The sequence below is a fragment of the Phalacrocorax carbo genome, chromosome Z, assembly GCF_963921805.1.
Source record: "Phalacrocorax carbo chromosome Z, bPhaCar2.1, whole genome shotgun sequence".
Lineage (NCBI taxonomy): Eukaryota > Metazoa > Chordata > Aves > Suliformes > Phalacrocoracidae > Phalacrocorax > Phalacrocorax carbo.
The window spans coordinates 46010031-46033119 of NC_087548.1; the positions used below are offsets into that span (position 1 = coordinate 46010031).

Genomic DNA, 23089 nt, shown 5'->3' on the forward strand with positions numbered 1-23089 from the left:
TCAGAAATACTATGGGAGCTTGTAATGCCAAGACAACTGAAATAAAAAACAATGCAGGAAACTAGAAATTGAGTAATGCACTTCTTTAAACAAGCTCCCCTGCCTCCTTAGCACTCACCAAGCCTTCAGAAAAACAGTGAATCTCATGCTTATTTTACATGAGTAAAAGCAGCCCTGGCAACAAAGTTTTGGGGGCAAAGGGAAGTATTCATAAAGAACAGGATAAAAGTATTTCTGGCATTTATGCATTCAGAAGCTGACTTACGTTAGCGGTGATGTAGTTGGAGCTTTTGCCTGCCTTCTACTTTTCAGAGCACGAAGCTTATCACCTTGTGTTACACAGTTTGTTTCATCTTCATCACTGTACTGGGTAAGTGGAAGCAGAGAAGGGATAAACCAGGATTAAAATACAGACGCTTAGACATTTAAGAATTAACTTTATCTTAAAGTCAGAATTATCCCAACAGGAAAGTTTGCCAGCATAAAATCCCTGCGGTCCCTTCCAACCTGGGATTCTTCCTGTGATTCTGTGAAAGGAAATTCACTTGCATAAATACAATTCTTTTATTTCCAGTTTCCTGTTTGCTGCTTTTAAACCTGTAAACCATTAAGTGGTGTCATTCATTACATGCATCAGAATGTCTACCATTAAAACTGTCTACCTTTAAAACAGTGGAAACACATTATCAAATCTTTGCTTAGGTACAGTACAACCTTCACTCAAGTACAGAATTTCCCTCCTTCACCTGTCTTTTTAAAACTGCAGTGCCCATTTTTTTTAAAGGCAACATCAAAAAGTATTACAGAAGTTGCAGTTACATAGAAACTAAAAAGAGAAAAAAAACCTTTCATCCCTTCCCTTTAAACACACACAGTGAAGTAACAGACAATCCAAACCAAAATCACGGTGGTTTTGATTGCAAATGGCGAGTTCTTTTTTGTTCTAATATTCACCTAATTACTAAAGTATAAGGATGCTCCTACTTCCTCTGTGTACTCCACCTATTTTTCCTACTTGCTGTGGATAACTTTACCCCCCCATATCCTTTGATACAAAAGGGCAAACAGAAAAAGAATCTGATTAACATAGTTTCAATGCACCCACAGGTTTGTTCAGAACCTGAAAGATTCTCAACAGAAGTTACAACTTCTACAAGAGCGCAATATTCAGACGGTTACCAGTTCAATGTCCTTTTGGATGGTTCTCCTGTTTCTCGTGTCATTAATTGAAATATCATCTACTCCTGACAGAATTCTTGTTACAGCAATTTTACGGTTTCCTTTCAACTTTGCATGGAAAATATCTCCTTCTCTCCAAAGTTCTGCCTGTTTGCTATCATAACATGGAAAGAAAAGGCCCAAAACACAACAAATTAACACCAAAGATTATGAAGTGTACAATAAAATAAGAAGAAAAGGACATCTAGATCTGTTTTTGAAGTAATTTATAGTCAATCTACTTACTCCATCAGGAAGTGTTGTTGTGGTCCAATCACTGAACCAGGTCTATTTATTCTAATCCAGGCAATAGTTTCAGCAGCTGTCATCCGATAATGCTTCATAATATAACAGGCAATGAGTGTGCCAGTTCGTCCAAGACCAGCTGCGTAAGGTAAAGGAAAGAATGGCTTCTTTTATATACCCATCTTCATTTGGAATCTGCTGTAGCTACAGACATTGTTACTTAGACATACAGTTACTTGCCTAGTTTATTAAACAAACCTGTTACTGATCAAACTTGGGAAGTGCAACTCACCTTTTGAAATTTTTTTCCATACACAAGGTTACTAACACATTGTTCACATGTTTTTCAAGTGAGGTAACCTTCTAAAGCTAGCAATTTTTCAAATACCTACCTATCTTAATTTACCTGTCTATCTAAGAATATGTACATAGCTATGAGAATGTTATTATGCATGGAATAAAACAACTGGCTTTTTTCCAAAATTCTCAAAGTACCTTCTTGCAAATTGATCATATATTGCACTGAAACCAGTTGCTCTTTTCGTTCCCAAGGAAAAGACAACTTTTGCAATAAGCAAGTCCAGGGTATTAGTCAACACAGGCAAGAAGTGCTCCTCAGAATGGGGAACCTTCTTTGCAACGGCCCTCAAGACAGTTCTATTTACCTTGGGAAACAAAAGGAAAGAAGGACAGCTCCAGCTAAGTGGCTCCTCTCCTCAATCACTTGCTGTAAATGTCAAACCACACATCACCTTCTCTCATTTAACAAGCAACTGATTAACATCACCGTAAAATCATCAGTATAGCCCGATAGCCAAGACAATCACACAGCACTTCCATGCCTTGATTGGCTTTATGAATAGGCTACAGAATTCTACTCTCTCAATAGTAAGAGCAGGTGGAGGAACATAAGGTAGTCTAGATACCATCAGTGTGATAAATATCAAAGCCCATCCTAATCTGAATAAAACCAAAGCATTGTACCACTGATACTCAATATTCAGGTGCAATCAATTAAGCAATATGCCTGAATTTATCACTTCAGTAGAGAGTAAGAGCATGCACTTGCTTCCCAACAGTCAAGATGAAGCTTCTACCAATTCTTCCGCTTCACAGTAGAACCCTGTTAAGCATGCAGCAAATGGATAGCAGATCCAGAAGAAAAATGCAGTCTTTGCAGGTCCCAGGCAAATGGGTTAAGAAAAGGCCTTTCTCCTTCAATCACAGCATTATCAGCTCCACTAGCAAGACAGAGTTTGCAGAGAACAAATGTCTAATAGGCTATTAAAGATGGTTTGGGAAGGGAAACGTTCCTCTAGAAGCACAGAAAACTGCATCTAGCTGCATTGGGCGTGTCTGGGCATGAGTGTCTTTTCCTTGGCAGTCCAACTCTGGAGGCAACAGATATTCAGAGCATGCCCAAGGTAGCTAGTATAAAGGATTTCTGAGGGATAAAGATCTCTGTGGTTCTGAAAGAACACTCTATGAGCAATCTCCTTGAAAAGCTGCATTGATATTTAACCATGTATTCTTCAGTAAGACCTACAAGCCTTGCCAGGACTTCAAATTCTGGCTCAAAAGCACCCTTTGAAAGTACTAACACTTTCTAGAAGAAAGAGCTGTTAATATTGGCAAGCTTACTTTCCCCAACATTGTTCTTGGAAACAGCTGGGAAGATTTTTCTGGAACTTAAAAAAATTCGAAGATGAAGTACAGAGCAGAAGCATAGAACAAATTTGTAGGGAAAAGCTGCTGTTTGGCAGAGATGTTAATAACCAGATATAACAGAATTATAGTGCAAAATACCTCAGGAAATGTAACTATAAGCATCACTTTTAATATAAATTGTGTTTACACTATACCTTTGCAATGAACGGCTATAACACCTTCAGCATTTTCACAAATATTTAGAAATGTTTTAACTATAGTATCACTAGGTGTGCTTCCATCAGCAAAGAAGAGGTCAAAATGCTCAAATCCAGCATCTGTAAATCGCTTGGCATCATACAATTTTTTGTTGAGGCGTATTATAGTGGTAACTTTATGTTTCCTGAAGTATGGGAAATAAGCCTCTGGAGCATGGTGGGGATAGCCTGTTTGAAAAAAGAAGGTGAAGAAAAAAAGAGAGTAAGGTTCAAACTGCAGAAATAAACAAAGACTCAAAAAAAAAAAAACAGAGATGAAAACACTTTCAAAATAGAACTCATGTTCAACATAAAGAAATTGACTAACTGAAAATGGAATTTTAACATAATCACCTAGGTCAGATACAATTAAACCAAGCATTAAAATTTTACTGCCAGGGTTCTTATAAAAGAAAAGAGCCAAGGGAAAAACACACTGTTTGAGGAACAATTTTTAAAGCTTGTTCTTACTGATAACAATCAACTAAGAAAGCAGTGGGCTTGTGTCCCCCACCTCCTTTTTTAAGCATACCATTTTCAATTTTACTTCTTGAATGAGGTCCACTGAAGGCAATGAATTTGTTTGGTATTATCCAGTTAAAATCTCCATTTTCTGCTCTCTGTCAAGAGAAAATGCTTGGTTTATCATTATCCCTGTATTTTCAGGTTTTTCCTTATTGTTTCAAAATACATGCTAGATAGAAGTAATGTACAATTTTTGCCAAATGAAGTTATGTTAGTCGCCTGCTTTCTGTTCCATTGGGAGGATGCCAGATGCTCTCAACCTCACTTTTCATGCCTATGTTCTCTTTCTAAATTAGAGTTTTAGAACAACACAACCACTGCCCTTCAGATGAAGGGCAACTTCTGATTTTTAATTTTTTATAGGTTTCTAAATTACGACTTTGGCTTTATCTCATTCACAATTTAAATACTGATTTTTGTTAGATTCTAAGAACACATAATTTTCTCTTTACAGATAACTTTGCATTTCTGAGACTGCATACAATCAAGAGTTGCAGTCTTTCATAGTCACATTCATTTCCCATGCCCCAAAGTGAATTTTGTAGGCTTGGAGTTTCCCAGCCCTTCTTTACCTCAAAGAGTGTTATTGTACCTTTGCTGTGTGTTCACAGATACATACTTTGATTGCTCTCCAGAACTTAGTTAGACTCGGACTTGTATGCCCTCAAGTTTCTCATCAAAACTGCTCACGAATATGCATGACCTCTAAAAGGTGGCCAAATTCCCACTCCCCAATCATTTTCCAGGGCTTTAATAATATGAGAAGAAAGTATTTATTTCCAGTTGTTTTCTGCTTTCCCCCCTATGTTTGCAGCTGACTATGCTTAAATCTGGATTTTAATAGTATCTCTCTAACCACACACCTTTATTTAACAATCAAAGTTTAAAAAGACAAAACAGAAATAAAACCTAATACTACAAAAAGAAAGCACATATTATAAACAACAATCATCTTAGGATTAGTAACAGCAAACAAATCAGAAGACTGATAATGAATACTTACTTCATAATGCTCATATTCATTTACATCAAATGTATTGAAATCCAGGAAACCATATTGCAAAGCCTAAAATTCAGAATACAGCTTTTAACAAAGACAGCATCTTTTCAATGAGGAGGGTTTATTAGGTTACTGAAAGCTCCTTAACACCTTTCACAGAGATTTCTTCATATATTTGAAAAAAACACAGATCAACTAAATCTTGGTTCAAACCAGATTTCTAAATTTTAATACAAGTGAAGTTATACAAGCAAATTCACTCTTCTGTTTTCATTGAATCACTACAAAATTCCACACTACAGAAACATCCAGTCTTTTTATTACTGCTAGGAGTACAAAATAAAAAAGGGAAGAATAACTGGCAAAAAATATCTATTAAAACTCTGAGTACATTCTAAAGTCTGCATTCAAGGATTGCAAATATTTTTGTGCATAAATGCTATTCGCTCTCATCACAATGATAATATCTTCATTGATTTTAAATTGTTTGCAGACACACAGTCCTAAGCATACAGTTTTTATACAGTATTAAATATAATGGTTGTGTAAACATTTGGGTAACTGGCATTTTACCCACTTATTAAGTCAGGAAGCACAAACACAGATAATCCTGTATCTCCAGATATTTAAAATATTACATTCTAATCTCCTCTTGCATAATCTTCTGTAGTTTTCCTTGCTGTTTACCGGTACTAAGAAGAATAGCAATTCACCACTCTTGGCATACCAGCAGCAAACGCCAAAACACCCAAAAAATGAGAAAAATCACAAATCTGCAAGAAGCTGACTTAATTGGTAAAAACACTAGTATTTGGCAGAGACACACATAATACAAAAGACAGTAGTAGGGTGGAGAGCTGCAGAATTCCCCATTTCACTACTTGCACCAAAGAAAAAGAGAACAAGAATGCATATAAATTCCCCTGTCCTTCAATGCCACGTTACTTCATGACTGTATTGCTATAAAACACTGGATTATGATAATTTGTAGTTAAAAAGAAAAGCACCTGCCTCCTAACATTTGTTCTATTTGTGTTACTAAAGCAAAACTTGAAGTCATTGCCCATGCTGCAAATATCTACAAGGTATCATCAACCGATTCAAAACCACTTTCAAAGACTATATTCAGCCTAGAATGTAACACCAGGGGGGCATATAATAAACTTACCACCACACAACCCTTTTGGATTAAAGGTGTGAATGACTGTCCTGAAAGATTACATAAATAAAACTCAAAATTCCCTCTTTAAAATCTTCACTAGCTGATTCTATTGGTATCGGTCAACTTCTATGGATGCTGTATCTAGAACTTTTGTTACAATGCATAATACATAATAAGCTAGGCAACAATCAGAAAATCTGCTACTGCGCAGCTCTGATTGGATCCTAGCTTCCTAAGCTGCCTTTTTCTGCTGGGCAATATTTATTGACCTTTTGCAATATGAAAAATATTGTTTTACTGACCTTGCTTATTGCGTGAAAACAGTCCAGCAATGTCAGATGAAAACTGCAAGTACCAAAGGAAGCATCCCTATAAGACATGATGACCAAAACAGCAAAATCATCACATTTTAATCCAAGTGAAAGCAACTGAAGTTATTTCTCTAAAACACCTTTAAAAATTGCTTCAAGTTAATTACTATTATAATAAAATAATTATGTCAAATGATTACTTAATTTCCCCACCTTGCATCTTGCAATAATAACAAAACATAAAATAAGTTATGTTAACAGATGGTCCAAGAGTAAGATATCTTGTCATAGTTTTGGTAAAGTTGACATGTTCAATTTCTGACATGAACATTGAAACTGGCATGTTTCAGTGTCCATGTCAACAAACAACAGACAACACAAAGTCCTGGTGGCTAATGCCTAAATTAGTATCATATTCTAACATACAGTCTTAGAACATTTTCTCCTGAAGTACACTTTCAAAGAAGTCCAATTTTCATATACTGCAACTTTTTTCTTCAAACCCAATTTAAAAGCAAAAATGATGCTGTGCCCATGCACACTCTGTATACATGAACAGCTTCGTCTTAGTAAAACTGTCAAGATACGTATTTGTGGGGATATATTAAAAGACTTCCCTTAAGATGCATAAAATAGTTATTGTGCTTAAACATGAGGAGAAACTGGTTTTCATTACAAACCCTTCTTTCAACTTTTTTTAATTTTTAAAATTCTGTTAATCCAAGAATGGCATGTTCTTAGTTTGTGACCATTATTAGATTCCATAAACACTGTAGGGTAAGCATTCTACAGGAATACTATCGTCAAGTCAAAAAATAAATTTAAACTGAATCTATATGAAAGAATATTATGTCTTGGCAGAACACCTTCTTTTGTGACCATGCAGTCCTCATCAGCAGAGAATCATTAATGTTTCAAAAAAGTAAAAAATACATCATGTTCAAATTTCAGTTGAGAGGAGAAAGAACTTCTGAAGAGCTTGGATGGCTGTCTCTAAAATTTTTTTCTATCCTCTTCCTCCCTAACGAATCAATGTGAAAGATAGGGGGAAAAAATCAGCAGAAAGAAATAACAGAACCCCATTCAGGCAAAAGAGAGGATGGGTAAAGGTGACTTTGTGGTTGGTGTCTGTTAGGCCACCTGACCAGGAAGAACAAGTGGCTTAGACCATCTACAGACAGAGAGGAGCAGCCTCACATTCACTCATGGGGAGCTCATGGGGAACTTCAACCATTCCGATATCTGTTGGAAGGACAACACAGCAGGCCATAAGCAATCCAGGAGGTTCCTGCAATGAACTGGTGACAACTTCCTCCTCCAAGTGATACGGAAGCCAATGCGGAACAGTGCTCTGCTGGACCTCATACTCACCAACAAGATGGTGCTCACTGGGGATGTGAAAGTCAAAGGCAGCATTGGATGCAGTGACTATGAAATGGAGGAGTTCAGGATCCTGAGGGCAGGGTGGAGGGTGAAATGCGAGCTGACAACCCTGGACTTTTTGAGAGCACTTTGGCCTCTTCAAATATCTGCTTGGAAGAGTCTCATGGGATATGGCCCTAGAGGGAAGAGGGGCCCAAGAAAGCCAGTTAATATTCAAGGATGTGTCCCTTCAAGCTTAAGACTAGTTCACCCCAATAAATATGAAGCAGGTGAAAATGCCAGGAGGCCTGCGTGGATGAACAAGGAACTTGTGACCAAACTCAAACACAAAAAGGAAACATACAGAAGGTGGAAGCAAGGACAGGTAGCCTGGAAGGAATATAGAGACATTGTCTGAGCATCCAGGGACAAAGTTTGAAAGTTAAAGCCCAAATGGAATTTAATCTGCCGAGGGATTTCAAATAAAGCATGAAGGGCTTCTGTAAGTACACAGGTGACAAAAGGAAGACTAGGGAAGACGTGGTCCAATTGCTCAATGAGACAGGGGACCTGCTTACACAGGACATGGAAAAGGCTGAGGTACTGAATGCCTTCTCTGCCTCAGTCTTTACTAGCAAGACCAGCCTTCAGGAATCCCAGGTCCCAGAAACCAGGGGGAAAGGCTGGAGTAAGTAGGATATACTCGTGGTGGAAGAGGATCAGGTTAGGGAATACTTCAGCAAATGGGGCATGCCTAGGTCCATGGGCCCTGAGGGGATGCACACTCATGAGTGCTGAAGGAGCTGACTGATGTCATTGCAAGGCTACCCTCAATAATCTCTGATGAATCATGGCAACTGGGAGAAATGCCTGAAGACTGGAGGAAAGCAAATGTCACCCTCAACTTCAAGAAGGGCAAGAAGGAATCCCCAGGTGAGTGAGCATCATCTCAATCCCCAAAGAGGTGATGGAGCAGCTAATCCTGGAAACCATTTCCACGCCTATTAAGGACAAGAAAATCATGTTTAGTCAGCATAGATTCACCAAGGCAACATCATGCTTGACCAGTTTGACAAACTTCTATGATGAAATGACTGGCCTGTTAGATGAGGGGGAAGCAGTGGATATTGTCTACCTGAACTTCAGTAAGGCCTTTGATGTTGTCTCCATAAGATCCTCACAGACAAGCTAGTGATGTGTGGGCTGGTCAAGCAGACAGGAGAATGGAAAACTGGTTGAATGGCTGGACCCAAAGGGTGGTGGTCAGTGGCACAAAGTCTAGTTGGAAGAGAGGAACTAGTGGTGTACTCCAGGAGTCAATACTGTGTTTGATCCTGTTCAACATCTTCATTAATGATCTGGATGAAGGCGCAGAGAGTTCCTTCAACAACCTCAGCAAGTTTGCTGATGACACAAACCTGGGAGGAGTGGCTGATATGCCAGAGGGTCATGCTGCCACCCAAAGGAAACTTGAGAGACTGGAGAAATGGGCTGACAGAAGCCTCATGAAGTTCAGCAAGGAGAAGTGTGAAGTCCTGCACTGGGGAGGAACAACCCCATGCACCAGTACAGGCCAGGGGCAGCCCAGCTGGAAAACTGTTTTGCAGAAAGGACCTACGGGTCCTGGTGAACAGCAAATTGAACATAAATCAGCAACGTGCCCTGTGACAAAGAAGGCTAATGGTATCCTGGACCACATTAGACAAAGTATTGCCAGCAGTTCGAGGATGGTGATCCTCACCCTCTCCTCAGCACTAGTGAGGCCACACCTGGAGTACTGTGCTCAGTTCTGAGCTCCTCAGTGCAAGAGAGGTGTGGACATACTGGAGAGAGTCCAGCAAAGAGCTGCAAAGATGATTAAGGAACTGGAGCATCTCATGTAGAAGGAAAGGCTGAGAGAGCTGGGACTGTTCAGCCTGGAGAAAAGAAGGCTTCGGGGGACCTTATCAATCTATATAAATACCTAAAGGGAAGATGCAAAGAAGAGAGACCCAGGCTCTTTTCAGCGGTTTCAGTGTGCCAAGCTCAGTGACAGGACTGAGGCAATGGGCACAAAGTGAAACACAGGAGGTTCCCTCTGAACATCAGGAACCATTTTTTCACTCTGAATGTGATCAGCACTGGAACAGGTTGCCCTGAGAGGCTGTGGAGTCTCCATCCTTGGAGACATTCAAAAGCCATCTGGAAGTGGTCCTCGGCAACCAGCCCTAGGTGACCCTGCTTGAGGGGTGTTGGACCAGATGACCTCCAGAGCTCCCTTCCAAACTCACCAAGATTCTGTGATTCTGTAAGTGAAAGAAATTCTTTTCGTCCTGCTAACAAATGTTTTCATGTTGATAATCACCCTAAGTAGCAACTACCTGACTGACATTTTATTATTCCATGGGAAGGTACTGGTTTTTGCACAGATAGGAAGATCTTAAAGGAACAGAGCCCAGACCAACATCTCAGCTGATCATTAACCTCTATTTGCACCAGGTTCAGTTGCACTAGTAAACTCAGGAAAATGGTAAAGTTTGCAGACGCTTCAACAGACTGGGTCTTTTATCGCAGAGACTGGACATGTCTTCAGAAGTCAGCTCTTAGTAAGTCTTATTATTTAACATATCTTCGCATTTCTTTCAGTAGTGCTGTTGAAGAGGTGGCCTGTGAATTTGGGCAGGGTGTATGACTTGAGTGAAAAGCTACTATCTTCATCAGCCACATACACCTCTATGATATTTAGAAACAAACCTTACAGTCTTCCTAAGTACAACTTTTGTTCTTCTGGGAATATAAAAATGGAATTTAGAAGTGAGAAATGGGATGATGGAAGTATGCAAATAAAGAGAAGTGCTACTACACCATTATACTGTGGTGGCAGCAGTGGGGAAGTAACAGAAATTCGAATCATCAAAAGCCCACCTCTTAGCAAAAGAGCCAGAAAACACAAACAAGCAAGGACTGAATTAATCATCCCATAACAATATATTTGGACAGTAAACTTGCCTTCTAAAAAGTTTTTTGGCCGTTCTTTCCTGCATATTGCTGCAGCCAATGGAATGTTAGTTTAGTCCAACTTTTACAAACTCTCGTTTGGAAGAAATTAAGAAGTTGTTCGTTTGCAAAACAGATCAACTTTATTTGCTACATTAATCAGTGCAGCGTATACCACAAAGAGAAGTCTGTGGCCTGAAACATTCAGGATTACATTCCTTCAGGGTTGAGCAACGATGAACCAATGGTTTTACACATTTCCTCACCGGTCAAAACAAATACTTTAAAGTTACACTACATTATGAGGTTAGCTAGCATTCTTTATGCACAAAACAATATTTGTAGGTTGCTGCATACATTCAACAAGTAGGAAAAATGGAGTGCTAAAAGTATTACAAGCCATTGGTGATGAATGACAGCTATTTTGATATGTTTAACTATCAACTACTGGCACAAAACCAGACTGCCAAGTGAGAAGCAATGTAGATCAAAAAGCTCAACATGAGTGCATACAAAGCAGCGTGGCTCCTTCACCTTCTGTCAGTATACTTCAGTACCAGCTGCTAACACCCCTGTTCAGCTGTCTGCACTTAAAGCTCAGGCAGTGAATGCATCACATGTTAAAACTTCAGAAAAAAAAAACCCACTCAAATTAGTACTGATAAATGCTACACTCCTCTTCAAAATATCAAGGTACAGAAAGTTCTGACACCTTGTTACTTACCTGAAAGGAAGATATGAAATGCTTCCAGCCAATATAAGCCTGTACACGTCTTCTGGGGATTCTCTCAGGTATATTATCTATTTTTGTGGAAAAAGACAGAAAATAATATACAAAGATTATTTTATTATTGATATTAGTAACTTCAAGTCACTTGTTTACTACAGAAGGCTTAATTATCACAGAGCTCAAAAGTGCTGGAAGAGAGTGGTATCAAGAAAAAATGTATGAAGCGTGCAACAAAAAAAACTAACATAAAGAATATAAAATACTGGTCAGCCTAGAGGAATATGTATTTTTAAACAAAACTCATTGATTTGTGCAGGAGTTGTTCAATTCTGCTGCAACTCTGCTGGACCAGTTTGTAAATTTATTTTTTTTTAATTAAGCTTTTAAGATGTAAATCAAAACACAAAACCCACAGAGATATCAGCAAAGCTATGAATCATCTGGTCCACACAACAGTGTGTACGCGCAGTAGACAAGATTAAAACAGTAAATTGTGTACGTTTTGCTTTTCCTCCAGCAGTACATTTGCACTATTCCAAAACCTGTACTTCCTCCTTTGCAGTGGCGAGGCAGTATCCAGAAACTACATCCAGATGCCATAAAGGAAAAAAAAAACAATCTGTAGCTTCAGAAGCAAAATCCTAAGAACAGAATGAAGTAATGTACTTGATGCACTACGTATCAAAGTTTCTACTGTCAAAAACACTCAGAAGAAATCACAAAGGACCAACTCAGTAAAAATATCCATACGGTCTTCCATCATGACATTTCCAATCCCTCTTGGATAGCCTCCAACACTAAGGTCTCCTTAAAGAATACTGTAAAACTCCTCTTTTATGCAAACCATGTCTTCCAGTACCATCAAACACCATCCCCAGCATGGCCAGGAGATAACAACTGTTAATAACAAGCTGTCATTCACTGGTCAATATTCAGTAATTTTAAGCTAATTCTTTTTCTTTAAAATGACATTAACTAAGCTTTAACACACTACAGAAAGCTATTCTTTTCATTACTGTTTAGTAAAATTATTTACATCTCTTACATTAATGACCTTTTCCCTAAAGGTTTTTTGAAAGTATGAGTATTAATTAAACATCCCCCAAAAATCAAAGTGTGGCCATTTTTGCTTTCTGTTGCTGTTGACATTTTTTTTTTAGAAGTTGGCATTGCCTTTCAAATTTCTCTGATGCTGCTGCAAAGCCAGTTTGAACAAATTTAACATCCTCTCTACACACACACTCACACATATGCATTCTTGTGAGGTGAGAATGAGAGGAGGAACAGATGTTGCTACGGAAAAACACCCCAAACAAATCCAGCTTGAAACACATCCTAAACTTACAGCTAAAACATACATGGCAACAGGTGATCCCTTTCATTTTTCCCGAGTTGATTACTGTGTTAAGTATTTTCTGAGCATTCTTCCTGTGCAACTGGCAAAAACAAAGGAAAAAAAAGATCTGTCTTGTTTAAGTAGTTTAGTTAAATAATAAAAACTGCATGTTTTCTGTGCGTGAGTGCTTTCACTGGGGAGGGCTAAGTGACTTTTGCATTTATATTTGCAAGCATACACCCAGAATAGAAAAGACACTGAAGAGGCCCCCAAAATATCATTGAATAGCTGCTCCTCAGATGCCAGAGTTCACTTTCTATTCTGCAGGAATATCCATTGCCTGAATTGGATATAAAGGTTATGTTCCAAGAAATTTCAACTTGTGTGCTTTGATACGGTCATACTTTGCATCTTGCAGCACAGCGAACACATATTGCTAGCAACCATATAAATCTAGTACTGCTTGCTTACCAAAAACAGAGCCCTGTCCCAGAAAAACTTAGAAACCAGAGACCTGATATGGCATTAGCAAACAGAAGGTAATCAAACAGCAGAAAGGGTTTGTAGCCAGAAATGAGTCACCTGGAAAAAACTTGGGATTCAGCGCTCTAAGGCAGGGTAACATACAGAGAGTACTACTTGTACAACAAGCAAGCAGAAATGCAGCTAATACTAGCTAATGCTGTAAGCGCATGTATCTCAGAAAGACCAATTATTTCTCCTGTATCTCAGCTGAGCTTTAACCAGTGCATACAAAAAGCACACTGCAAGAAGATGGCATTTTTGAATGTGGACAAGCTACTAAGCCAAATTACGCAATACTTCCTGTACAACTGAATCACTGTTTTCTGAGTTTTATGAAACAAAGAGAGATCCTGCTACACTTCAGCTGTGACACTGCTGCACACCCAAGATACGACATGTGAGCAGTTGCAGAGACAGCAGTTGATGAAATGGTCAGATGTTCTTAGTGAAAAGTGGCTTACAAAAAAATTAGGTTAGTATGAGGATGTCTGGACAGGTGCAATGGTGTGGAGTGCTTCAAAAGGGAAGAATGGCAATCAGTCCCTACACAGAACAGGAAAGACCATAAAGAGATACTTACTTCATAAGGAAATTATCCTGGCAGTAACACAACACAAGAAGCTGTGACAGTCACAGTGGAGACGGGATCAGTTTCTGTCACAGCTTAAGACCATAAGAGAGCACCCAGCTGGAAATCTTGGATGCAAGCAAGGCTGGATGGAGGTTGAACACAGGGGAGCATGGGTTCAGGTCGTGGGTGAACCAAATTCCAGATATGGAAACAGGTAAGACTGAAGGAGTGAGGGAAGGAGCAGCAAAGCCCAGGGAAGCAACAGACTTCAAGGCAGCAGATGCCACATCTGCATTAGGAAGTAGTGCGCACCAGCAGAAATGCATCTGTAGTCTAAGAGCCAGCACTGAAGATGTGACATCTGTACCATACACTTCCAGCAGCTTTTAACCTTGACAGCTAGTTCTGGTCTGGTCCTGTGGACTGAACACCCATTTCCTGTTGGGATTGCCCCTAGACTGCTCAATGAGCTGAACCAAAATGCAGTGAGCAGGCTTTAAGGCAAGAATCACTTCAAAAACATACTCCGGACACAAACTGAAACTGCAGTGTAGTAGGGTTTTAATACACACACACGCAAGCACATATACACGCACACACGCACACTCACACACTGTTTCTGACTGGGAGGAAGCCACTAAAGCCTTAAGGATGAACAATTTCACTGGAATAATGTGGGTGAACAAAGGACTAAAGAAAGCCAGTAAATGAGAAAGAGCAAGTAAAAGTGACCAGGGTGACCTTTAGTAAACAGAAGTGTTGAAAGAGAGTAGGACTTTCTGAGGCAATAAGCAGAACTGAAATAGCAGAGAAGAATGCAAATGTTGCTCTGATGAATACCAAAACAAAGATATATTTGTAAATTCACGTACTGGGGGGAAGGAGGGGAAATGGGAAAAGACATAACCTCCAGAAATCAAAATACACAACAGCTGAAACCAGTTTGTCCAGATGCGGATTATGTTATGTTTCTGCTGTGCCTTCTAAGATGACAGAAACTTTCAGAAATAAGTTGTTTTCTTAAGTTAATGGCAATAAAGCAACCACAAGTACTACTATTAGAAAGATTAAAAACATTAAAATAAATTTAAAGCAATTTTATTAACTGTTATTTAGCAGAAGGCATTTTTGAGCATAGTTTTCATCCATTCTTGTATATACAAATGGAGAAAAGTCTATTAGAATTTTACATTCATTTCCCAAGGGGGTCCTTTCCTGCAGGTCAGGCAAATATTTAAAAAAAAAAAAATTCAAAAACTGCAGCTTTTAAATAAAACTCAGAAAATTCAGCAGACCTGAAATAAATCATCCACAAGTACAGCTGCATTGGTCGTACAATTCTCCTACAAACACGTGCAAGTGTAGATGGGTGTCCATACACATCTACATGAACGCACACACACAAATACACACGGAAAAACTCTTAGAATCCTTTACAAAGCTTTTACTTAAGTTCCTTCCAGAAGAATTGTTACTATAGGGACTTGTCATCTTTCAAGCCAAAATAATATACCGTTACATCACTCTGTGCAATCACTTGTATACCAATAATTTAAAAATTTGCTTTCTTTCTGCATACAAAAAAATATCCTACTGAACTTCAAAATACAGCCAGAAATTTGCGATTAGCAGTTGAACCATTAACATTGCTCTAATCATCCTTTTCATTTAGGACATCTGTTTCTAATTAAGGGACTGCAGGCAGCTCTATGAATGGTCAAGAACCATCCAAGCGTGGAGTACTGGGAAAGGTGCACTCAAGCACTACTCCTGCCAGTATCGCTGTGTAGTCAAACAGGCACTATAATGTTCTCCGAATGAAACAGAAGGGTTTGCAGGACTAGGTGACCTAGTCTTTATTTAAGAGCATTTAAAATCAACCACAGAATGAGAGTTCTTTTAGCAAGCATGTTATTGTCCGAGTCATATTAAGTGTTTTCAAACCAGCCTTATTTTTTAGACAAAGGTGTCCTAGATTGGCGTTACGATCATGAAAATGGTATTCACAACAGAATGAAAAGTATTCCTGATGAAAAAGTAAAGGAGGCTCTCACTGAAAAAGGCATCTTAATCTTTAATAATATATGGGACTGTCAAGTGAAATAGTAATGCTGCATGCAAGACAAAACATATTTGATAATAATCATTATGACATAACTTGTTGCTTTTTCAGGAAAATTAAATAGGATATTAAAATATGCTGTTAGATGTACTGTTAGAAATTAAATCAACTCAGGTCTGTAAATAACACTTTAAATTTATGTCTACGATGTGCTTAGTGTAATCAAGTTTATCCACCTGCTCATGCTTAACTGCAAAATCTACTTAAGGTTGCTACCTAAATCACACATTTTACCAACCATACTGATTTAAAAGCAGGAAAATGATGAGATGATTCATTTTATACTGCTTACAAGAAATTTCATGTGATACGACTATGTTCCAAAAATGCCACTCACCCAAAATAGCCTGAGGTGCTCTGAACTGCAAATAATCACAACCCACCCATTCTGAACAAATACAAATAACCACTGTGTGTGACCAGACTGGAACACAAGCTCACACATGCATAATTTTACTATAACTTAAAAGTATTAAATATTTTATTTCATTAAAACTTCCATTGGACATACTAGTCAGTTAATACATTAAATTTTCTAGCAATATTCCGTAGAAGAAAAGGTTAAATCCAGCAAAATTAAAATAGAAATGTATTAGAATAAAAAGCTTCCTATATGGATTTGTGGTGTACTGAAGAAATGCACATGTGGCCAACATTCCCTTCATTAGCAGAAACATGGTCATTAAGTGGATAAAAGTGGCAGAGAGGGAATAGCTGCCTGTGTCTGGCAACTCTCTTTGTTTATCATAAACAAAAGCAAGAAACCTCCAATTACCTTTTAAACAGCGGAGGGGAAGTATAGAAAACCCTGTTAGCTGGGAACTGACTGCGCTGGGCACATCAGTACTTCACCGCAGCTAAGAAAGCAAGCTAGTAGTATAGTGAGGGACTCTCAAAGAGCAACTCTTCTTCTATGGAGACAAGCAGTCTGGCAAGAACGTCGTGAGCAAGAACCTAGTACAAACAGCAAGAAAAGCTGCCCTCATGAAGAACAGTCACGATTTTCCAAATGTAATTCAGAGAAGGTAGCTTTTTAGAGGACACGAACACAGAGAAAGTCAAAAGACTCGAGGCAACTTCTGCTTAAATGGAAGGCCAGTACTTTGTCCATCTCATCTCTCCCACTCACTTGTCAGGCACATGCACCTCTCACCAAAACATAGCTGAGGGTAAACTTGGTTAACCCACTTGTAATTTATGCACTGCCGCAGTTACCCATTTACCACCAGTCAGTCTGGACCACTAAACAAACAGTTTTGCCTGCTTTCCCACGGCTTAGCCAGAGATAATTCTGCAAATGCCACAGTAAGAACAGAGAGCAGTTCAACATCACACAGATGGGTGCTAATTGCTTCTGCAACCTCCAGCTTCTACCCAGCATTAGGCCCAGAGCTAGGAAGGACACTAACAAACTGAAATGGCAAAAAAACAGTACTACAGATCAGAACGGATGAAGGAAACACTGCTTACCCTGAAGAAAGAAGATGAGAAAATAGACAAAGTACAGAGATGAGTCCTGGAGAAGGTGACCTGAATTACAGCAGTTCATGGGGCGGTACCCTCGGAGGGTCACCCTCCAAGTACATAATTAGTGCCAGGCCTGAGAAAAAAAACACTGTTACTAAGTTAATGCAGCCAAGGGGAGAGGGGGGAGCTTGGGAATTGGGTGGACAGGGCACAGAGGTACATTTTCTTTCTTAATATAGAAGAAGCAATGATGAAAGAAGCAGACTTTCCTCACCACAGCCAAGTCCTGGCGAAAATCAAGAGAAGCCACTGTAGAGATCAACTCAGATGATCACTGCTGCTTTGGTAGAGTGGTAAGGCCTGAACAGTGCAGATAGCTTCCAAGGGAAAAGCAATTTTTCTTTAAAAGGTGAAGAACAAAGGTTTCCCCCCCACTCCCCCTTCTTTCCCCTCATCCCCTCCATCCAAATAAAATGTAAACATTCAACCCCAATACAGTGAATTATGGCTACCTTTTGTGTGGCTGAACGTGCCAAATTTATGCTAATCTACACAGAATAATATTATTCCCATTATGCACTATATCATCTGTAAAAATGGAATAGAATACAGAATTAAAATAGATGGAAGATGAACAATAAAGGGATTAAGATCTAAACTCTTAAGATTTAGTCTAAAAATATTTTTTTTTCTAAAACTACATATATAACAATGTATTTGAAAACTTTGTTCTTCACTTTTAAGGCCACGTTATACTGAAGAGCCCTGTAGCTTGAGTTTGGCTGTGCTGTCACATCAAAGTACACCTGGAAGAAAGCAGCAGATGTGGGAGGGGGGAGAAAGAAGTGTATAGCCTGGAGAGTTCAAAAACTACCTCCACTAAAGAGAAAAGAAAGACAAGTTAGATGAATGGGAGTGGGGAAAGCATTAAAACACACCAACTGTGAAGAAAAGACTGGGAACAGACTTTGCTTGTAAACCAGAACACTAACAGCTGTCCTTACACTTCACCACAGTTAATGAAGACTTCCATAATTCCATTACTAGTCAAAATGAGCATATCCCCACATGATATACATACATACACATATATATTTAAACAGAAGATGTTGAATGATAAACCATGCTAGTATATCCCAATTCCTTTAAGCAGAAGTTAAATAATATTCTGTTCAAGAATACAAATTTAAGGTCAACATTTAAAATGACAGGCTTAGAGGTTGCTAGCAGAAAAATGTTGGATGTTTATGAGGACATACAAGTTCAAGAGGAGAACTAGTTATATACAGTTCATTACAGTTTTCTAGTTAAAATGTGACTGTTTTAAAAAAAAAAAAAAAAAAAAAAGAGAACAAACCCAGAAAGCACACACACGTACCATGTCTGTGCTATTCCTGAAAACCTGGCAGCCTGTTAATCCTAAAAAGTAACTTAAAGCTCCTGCATCTACAGAGCACCTTGCACCCAAAGCTACGCTTAAGTTATCAAAGGCCTTACAACACATGCAGACGAGCACTATTTTCATGACTAAGTCTGTGAAGGTTACTTTCCCTTTCTCCTTCCTGGCTCTTCCCACCTGAACTCCTCCAACCTGATGCACTGCCATGCAGTTCCTCAACCTAAGGTAAACTGTGGAAATGGGAAAACACCATGAAGCCTAAAAACCAAAATCAGACAAGAAAACACATTCAACCCACAGAAAACAAAATACAGTGGCAACCTACCACTTACCCTGTAAGGGATCAGAAATTAAATTATGATACTTGGCTGAAGCAGCAAAAAGCATTACCAACAGGACATGGTCTGATTAACTAAAATCATAGAAAATCTTCTTAAAGTTTTGACCAATAGCTGAATGGATCCTTTTTCATCAAAAAACAAAACACTCTGAACTGGAGAAGTAGGTGGATGCTTAAGTCTACATATGTGTTAAATAAAGAAGGTCTCAATGTATTTCCCTTCAATCAGGAAATATGCTTGTAGACAAATATTTATCATGCATTCTGAACAGATCCTATACCATTGGTCACCCCACAGAGAACAATCCAATTCTCCCTGCAGAAACATTGGAAATGTATGTTTGAACACTTCAGCAGTAAGTCCTGTAATTAACCCTGCCTCTTCATGGAAGATCATCAAAGGGTGCCAGATAAAAACGTAAGCCCTAGGGGCACAGACCTTCTGTGATCTTCCTTCACTGGAATCCCTCTCACATCGATCTGGGAAGAAATTGTACCCTACTTTATAGAAAAAGCAGTACCAAAGACCAGGTCTGTTGCACTTAAAGAATATCAGCATCTAGCTAGAGCCACCTCACCACCTAGGACTTCGGTTATGGAAGACAGACATGCTCCCATTGAAGGAAGGGACTGATACTCACATAGTGCTTCACTCTGCTGTAGGTCTTTACGAGACACTGCCAAAAGTATTCTACCTCTGCAATGCAATAACCTAAGCACAACTCTCTGAACTCTGAAAATTACTGGTGGTTTTGACTAGCCTCTTTCTGCCACATGCCAGCTGTCCGCAACTAGCCCTCCCACATACATTGGCTGGTCAGTCATGATCTGTGTCATACTTCAGCCAGATCTGTGTTAGCATCCCTTCTCTACTCTGCAACTCCTACCTCCTTCACTGCGGTTCCCTGAAGCAAAAACTGCCTCCTCCTCTGTCCAACATTTTTAATTACTGTGTTTTGGACTGTAGTAATCCATACATATTAATCTTAGAGCTTTATTCCAGCCTGTCCAAGCATTCCCCTTCAACTGCATGTTGTCATTGCAACATGGTGGGGCTACTGTCGATGAGAAACAAGATTTGCGCTAGTTTATTTGTATACTTTTACACAGTCAACCACAGTATTTTTGTATTAGATTGTTCTGCCATCAGTTAATTTTCCATACCATGGATTCTGCTAGAAATGTCAGCTGCTGTGCTGCACAACACTACTACATATATTCAGAATGAAAGTTCAGGGAAAAACAAAACCCACTTCCTTCCAAATAATGGCTGATAACTGATGCCAGTCCCTTCTAGCTTTCTGGGCCTCCATTATGATCAAGTCACTAGGAAGATGTAGTCTTCCTAAAAGCTGAAGCTGTTTTGTCAACATAATGCCTTAACTGTGAACAAGTTGCCAGTTTCCATGTAGTTTAAGAATGCAAAGGTCTACAGCAACATTCCTAAGTGCCTGTGTTTCAAATATCAAGAGTGACACATTCTGAAACCTAGTTATTAATTTGTAAAAAGTACTGTAGAAAACAGACAACCGAGAAGCCCTGGCAAGTAGGAAATGGACCTCCTGCATGATGTAGAGAGGCAGTAAGGAGACTGCCAGCATCATAGCAGGTACTGTATAGCCTTGCACCTAATAAAGAGGAATGACCTAAGGCTACATGAGCTTTGACCCCTCAAATCTTCAACATCAAAAAACGCATTGGTTCTTACTTCATTTTATTACTCACTAAACAAGGGAGATGGTTACAGTCAAGGTGTGTTACAAGTCACAGCAGAACACGGATACAGTACATCACATCTTTCATTCTGGAGCATTCAGCATTTTATTCCTTGACTACACTTTTGTGTACCAAACACATGCAGCTGTAATGTAAAGCCAGTCATTTTCCCCTCTACAGCCAGGGACCTGGCTCAGTACATTTCCAGCCACCTTGTATATTCCCAGGCTTTATACTGGCTCTGAGCCTACCACATGATCGCACTCCTTCTCCTAGGTTAACTGAGAAAAGAAGCTGCTGGGGAAGAAATGGTATATTTAAACATGCATGCAATGGGAAATGATATATTGTACTTTGTGCAAGATAATATTTCTCTATTTTAAAGAAGAAAAAAGAGAGTATCTGTGGGTGGGAGAAAGGAAAAACATCAAGAAGCAGTCATTTTTTCTAAATGAAAATATTCTTTTTTTTTTTTTTTTTCAGTGATGCTCGTACTTCTAACATGCATAGACTGCAATAGAGGAAAAAAAAACCCAAAACAGTACAACTCTTTTTACATACCTGCTCGACTTTAAAAACTGTCTTAGTATGTGGTACCTTACTATAAAACACATTAGCAGGAAGATTATTCAAGAGAAAAGAATTGGTTTTATCTTGCTGTTTTAAAAACTGAGTATGAAAAAATGAACACATTTAGCAAGCTGATGTAATGTAAAAATTTAAATACTTACTGCGTAGGAGCCTATGAGGAATGCAGCATTTGCTTGTTTTTTCTGATCAAAGCCAGTATAATGAATTATTTTCTTCCTTATCAATGAAAATGACTGTATCAAGAAATGAACAAGGTTATGATTTTGCATTTTAGGCTTTTCATGCCTTCTTTTACAAAATTAGAGGAATGCAAGGGTTTGTTCACCTACTTTCAGCCACCTGTATTCAGGGGACCAAGTATACTGTACACTAGTCCCTCAAAAGCTTTGGAAGACTCTGTTGCATCTCTGTCTAGATTGTTCCAGTATTATTCCTAGTATCCAGCCTAAATAAATTTTTATACAAATTACAGTAATCTTGTTCTCTTTAAATTCTTTTAGTATTTCTGACTTCAAGCCCTATGTAATAGACTGGTGTTTATGAGAAGTAAATACAAAGTAGTATTCTCAAAAGTATCACAGGCATGTCAGAGTCAAAATAGTTTTGAAAACAGAATTTAGATTTTTTTTTCTTAAAGAAAACCTGACTCTAGATAAATCAACTACTAGTTGTTTCTACGATCAGAACCACTGGAAAATATATGCTTAGATTAAAATACTTTGAAAGGATTTCTAAACTTCATGACAAATAACTTCTTAAAATTTCTTCTCAGCTTGGCATATAGTTTCTCCAATTATCTTAGAAAGGAGGTGGAATGGCATTGCTAATGGAAAGGCCACTTTGTCTGTGGTGGCAGCAAAAACTATCCCCTAACTGGCCCTTAAAAGAAATCCTGATGCGCTTGAAACTTTATAATTTGATCAACTGCTAAGCTATCATGAAATCCCACTATTTAAATAGCAATGTTACTTGCTCAGATTCTATTCAATGCACTCAAAATCACTGGCAGTTTTATGTTCTCAGCAATCCTAACACACCTCTCCAATAACAACCCAGGATACTCAAAGGGATTATCATATAGACTTGTGCTGCTTCAGAGCATCCTGTAAACAAAAAATCAGAAAATCTTGTCTCCGACAAATCTGTTCATAGTGCCACAGGGACAAAGCGAGTCTGAATTATGCAAACTAATACCAGTGACATACATCAAGGAATAATAAAAAAAACACCAAACCTCTGTTAAAACCATAACATTCTGCATACTTCCCAATTTTCACAGTTCAGTGGCAGTTTCAAGATCTAAGCAGTTTTGAAGAGGCAAACTGTGATTCGCATTAATGCTAATAAGCTTTTTTATCTGCCTAACAGGTTTTATACTCCAACAACTGTTAGAGGTCAACTAATTTAAAGTCATTCATGTTAATTAACATAGGAACAGTCTGTTTTAAGCACACTATGCTCTATCAAGAGGCCAATCCCAGAGATTACTGAGCATCCCTCAGAGAAGATAATCTTTTAGGAGCTTAACATTAGTTACGGCCACTGTGGTGCATCTTCTGAATCTTAAAAGTAAGCAATTTTTCCCTCC

At 38.7% G+C, this 23089-nt stretch overlaps 1 protein-coding gene across 13 annotated transcripts in view; it reads right to left on the bottom strand.

Moving 5' to 3' along the window:
• CDC14B (cell division cycle 14B) overlaps positions 1–23089 on the bottom strand; it is a 51649-nt gene that overhangs the window by 19123 nt on the left and 9437 nt on the right. For all 13 annotated transcript variants that reach the window (XM_064438827.1, XM_064438826.1, XM_064438825.1 and 10 more), the window contains exons 4-12: positions 21642–21734; positions 11429–11505; positions 6358–6424; positions 4897–4959; positions 3901–3988; positions 3327–3557; positions 1465–1603; positions 1180–1333; positions 266–366 (exon numbers count right to left, since the gene is read on the bottom strand). In XM_064438827.1, the coding sequence (XP_064294897.1) occupies positions 266–366; positions 1180–1333; positions 1465–1603; positions 3327–3557; positions 3901–3988; positions 4897–4959; positions 6358–6424; positions 11429–11505; positions 21642–21734 (1013 nt within the window). The remainder of the gene's footprint in view (positions 1–265; positions 367–1179; positions 1334–1464; positions 1604–3326; positions 3558–3900; positions 3989–4896; positions 4960–6357; positions 6425–11428; positions 11506–21641; positions 21735–23089) is intronic.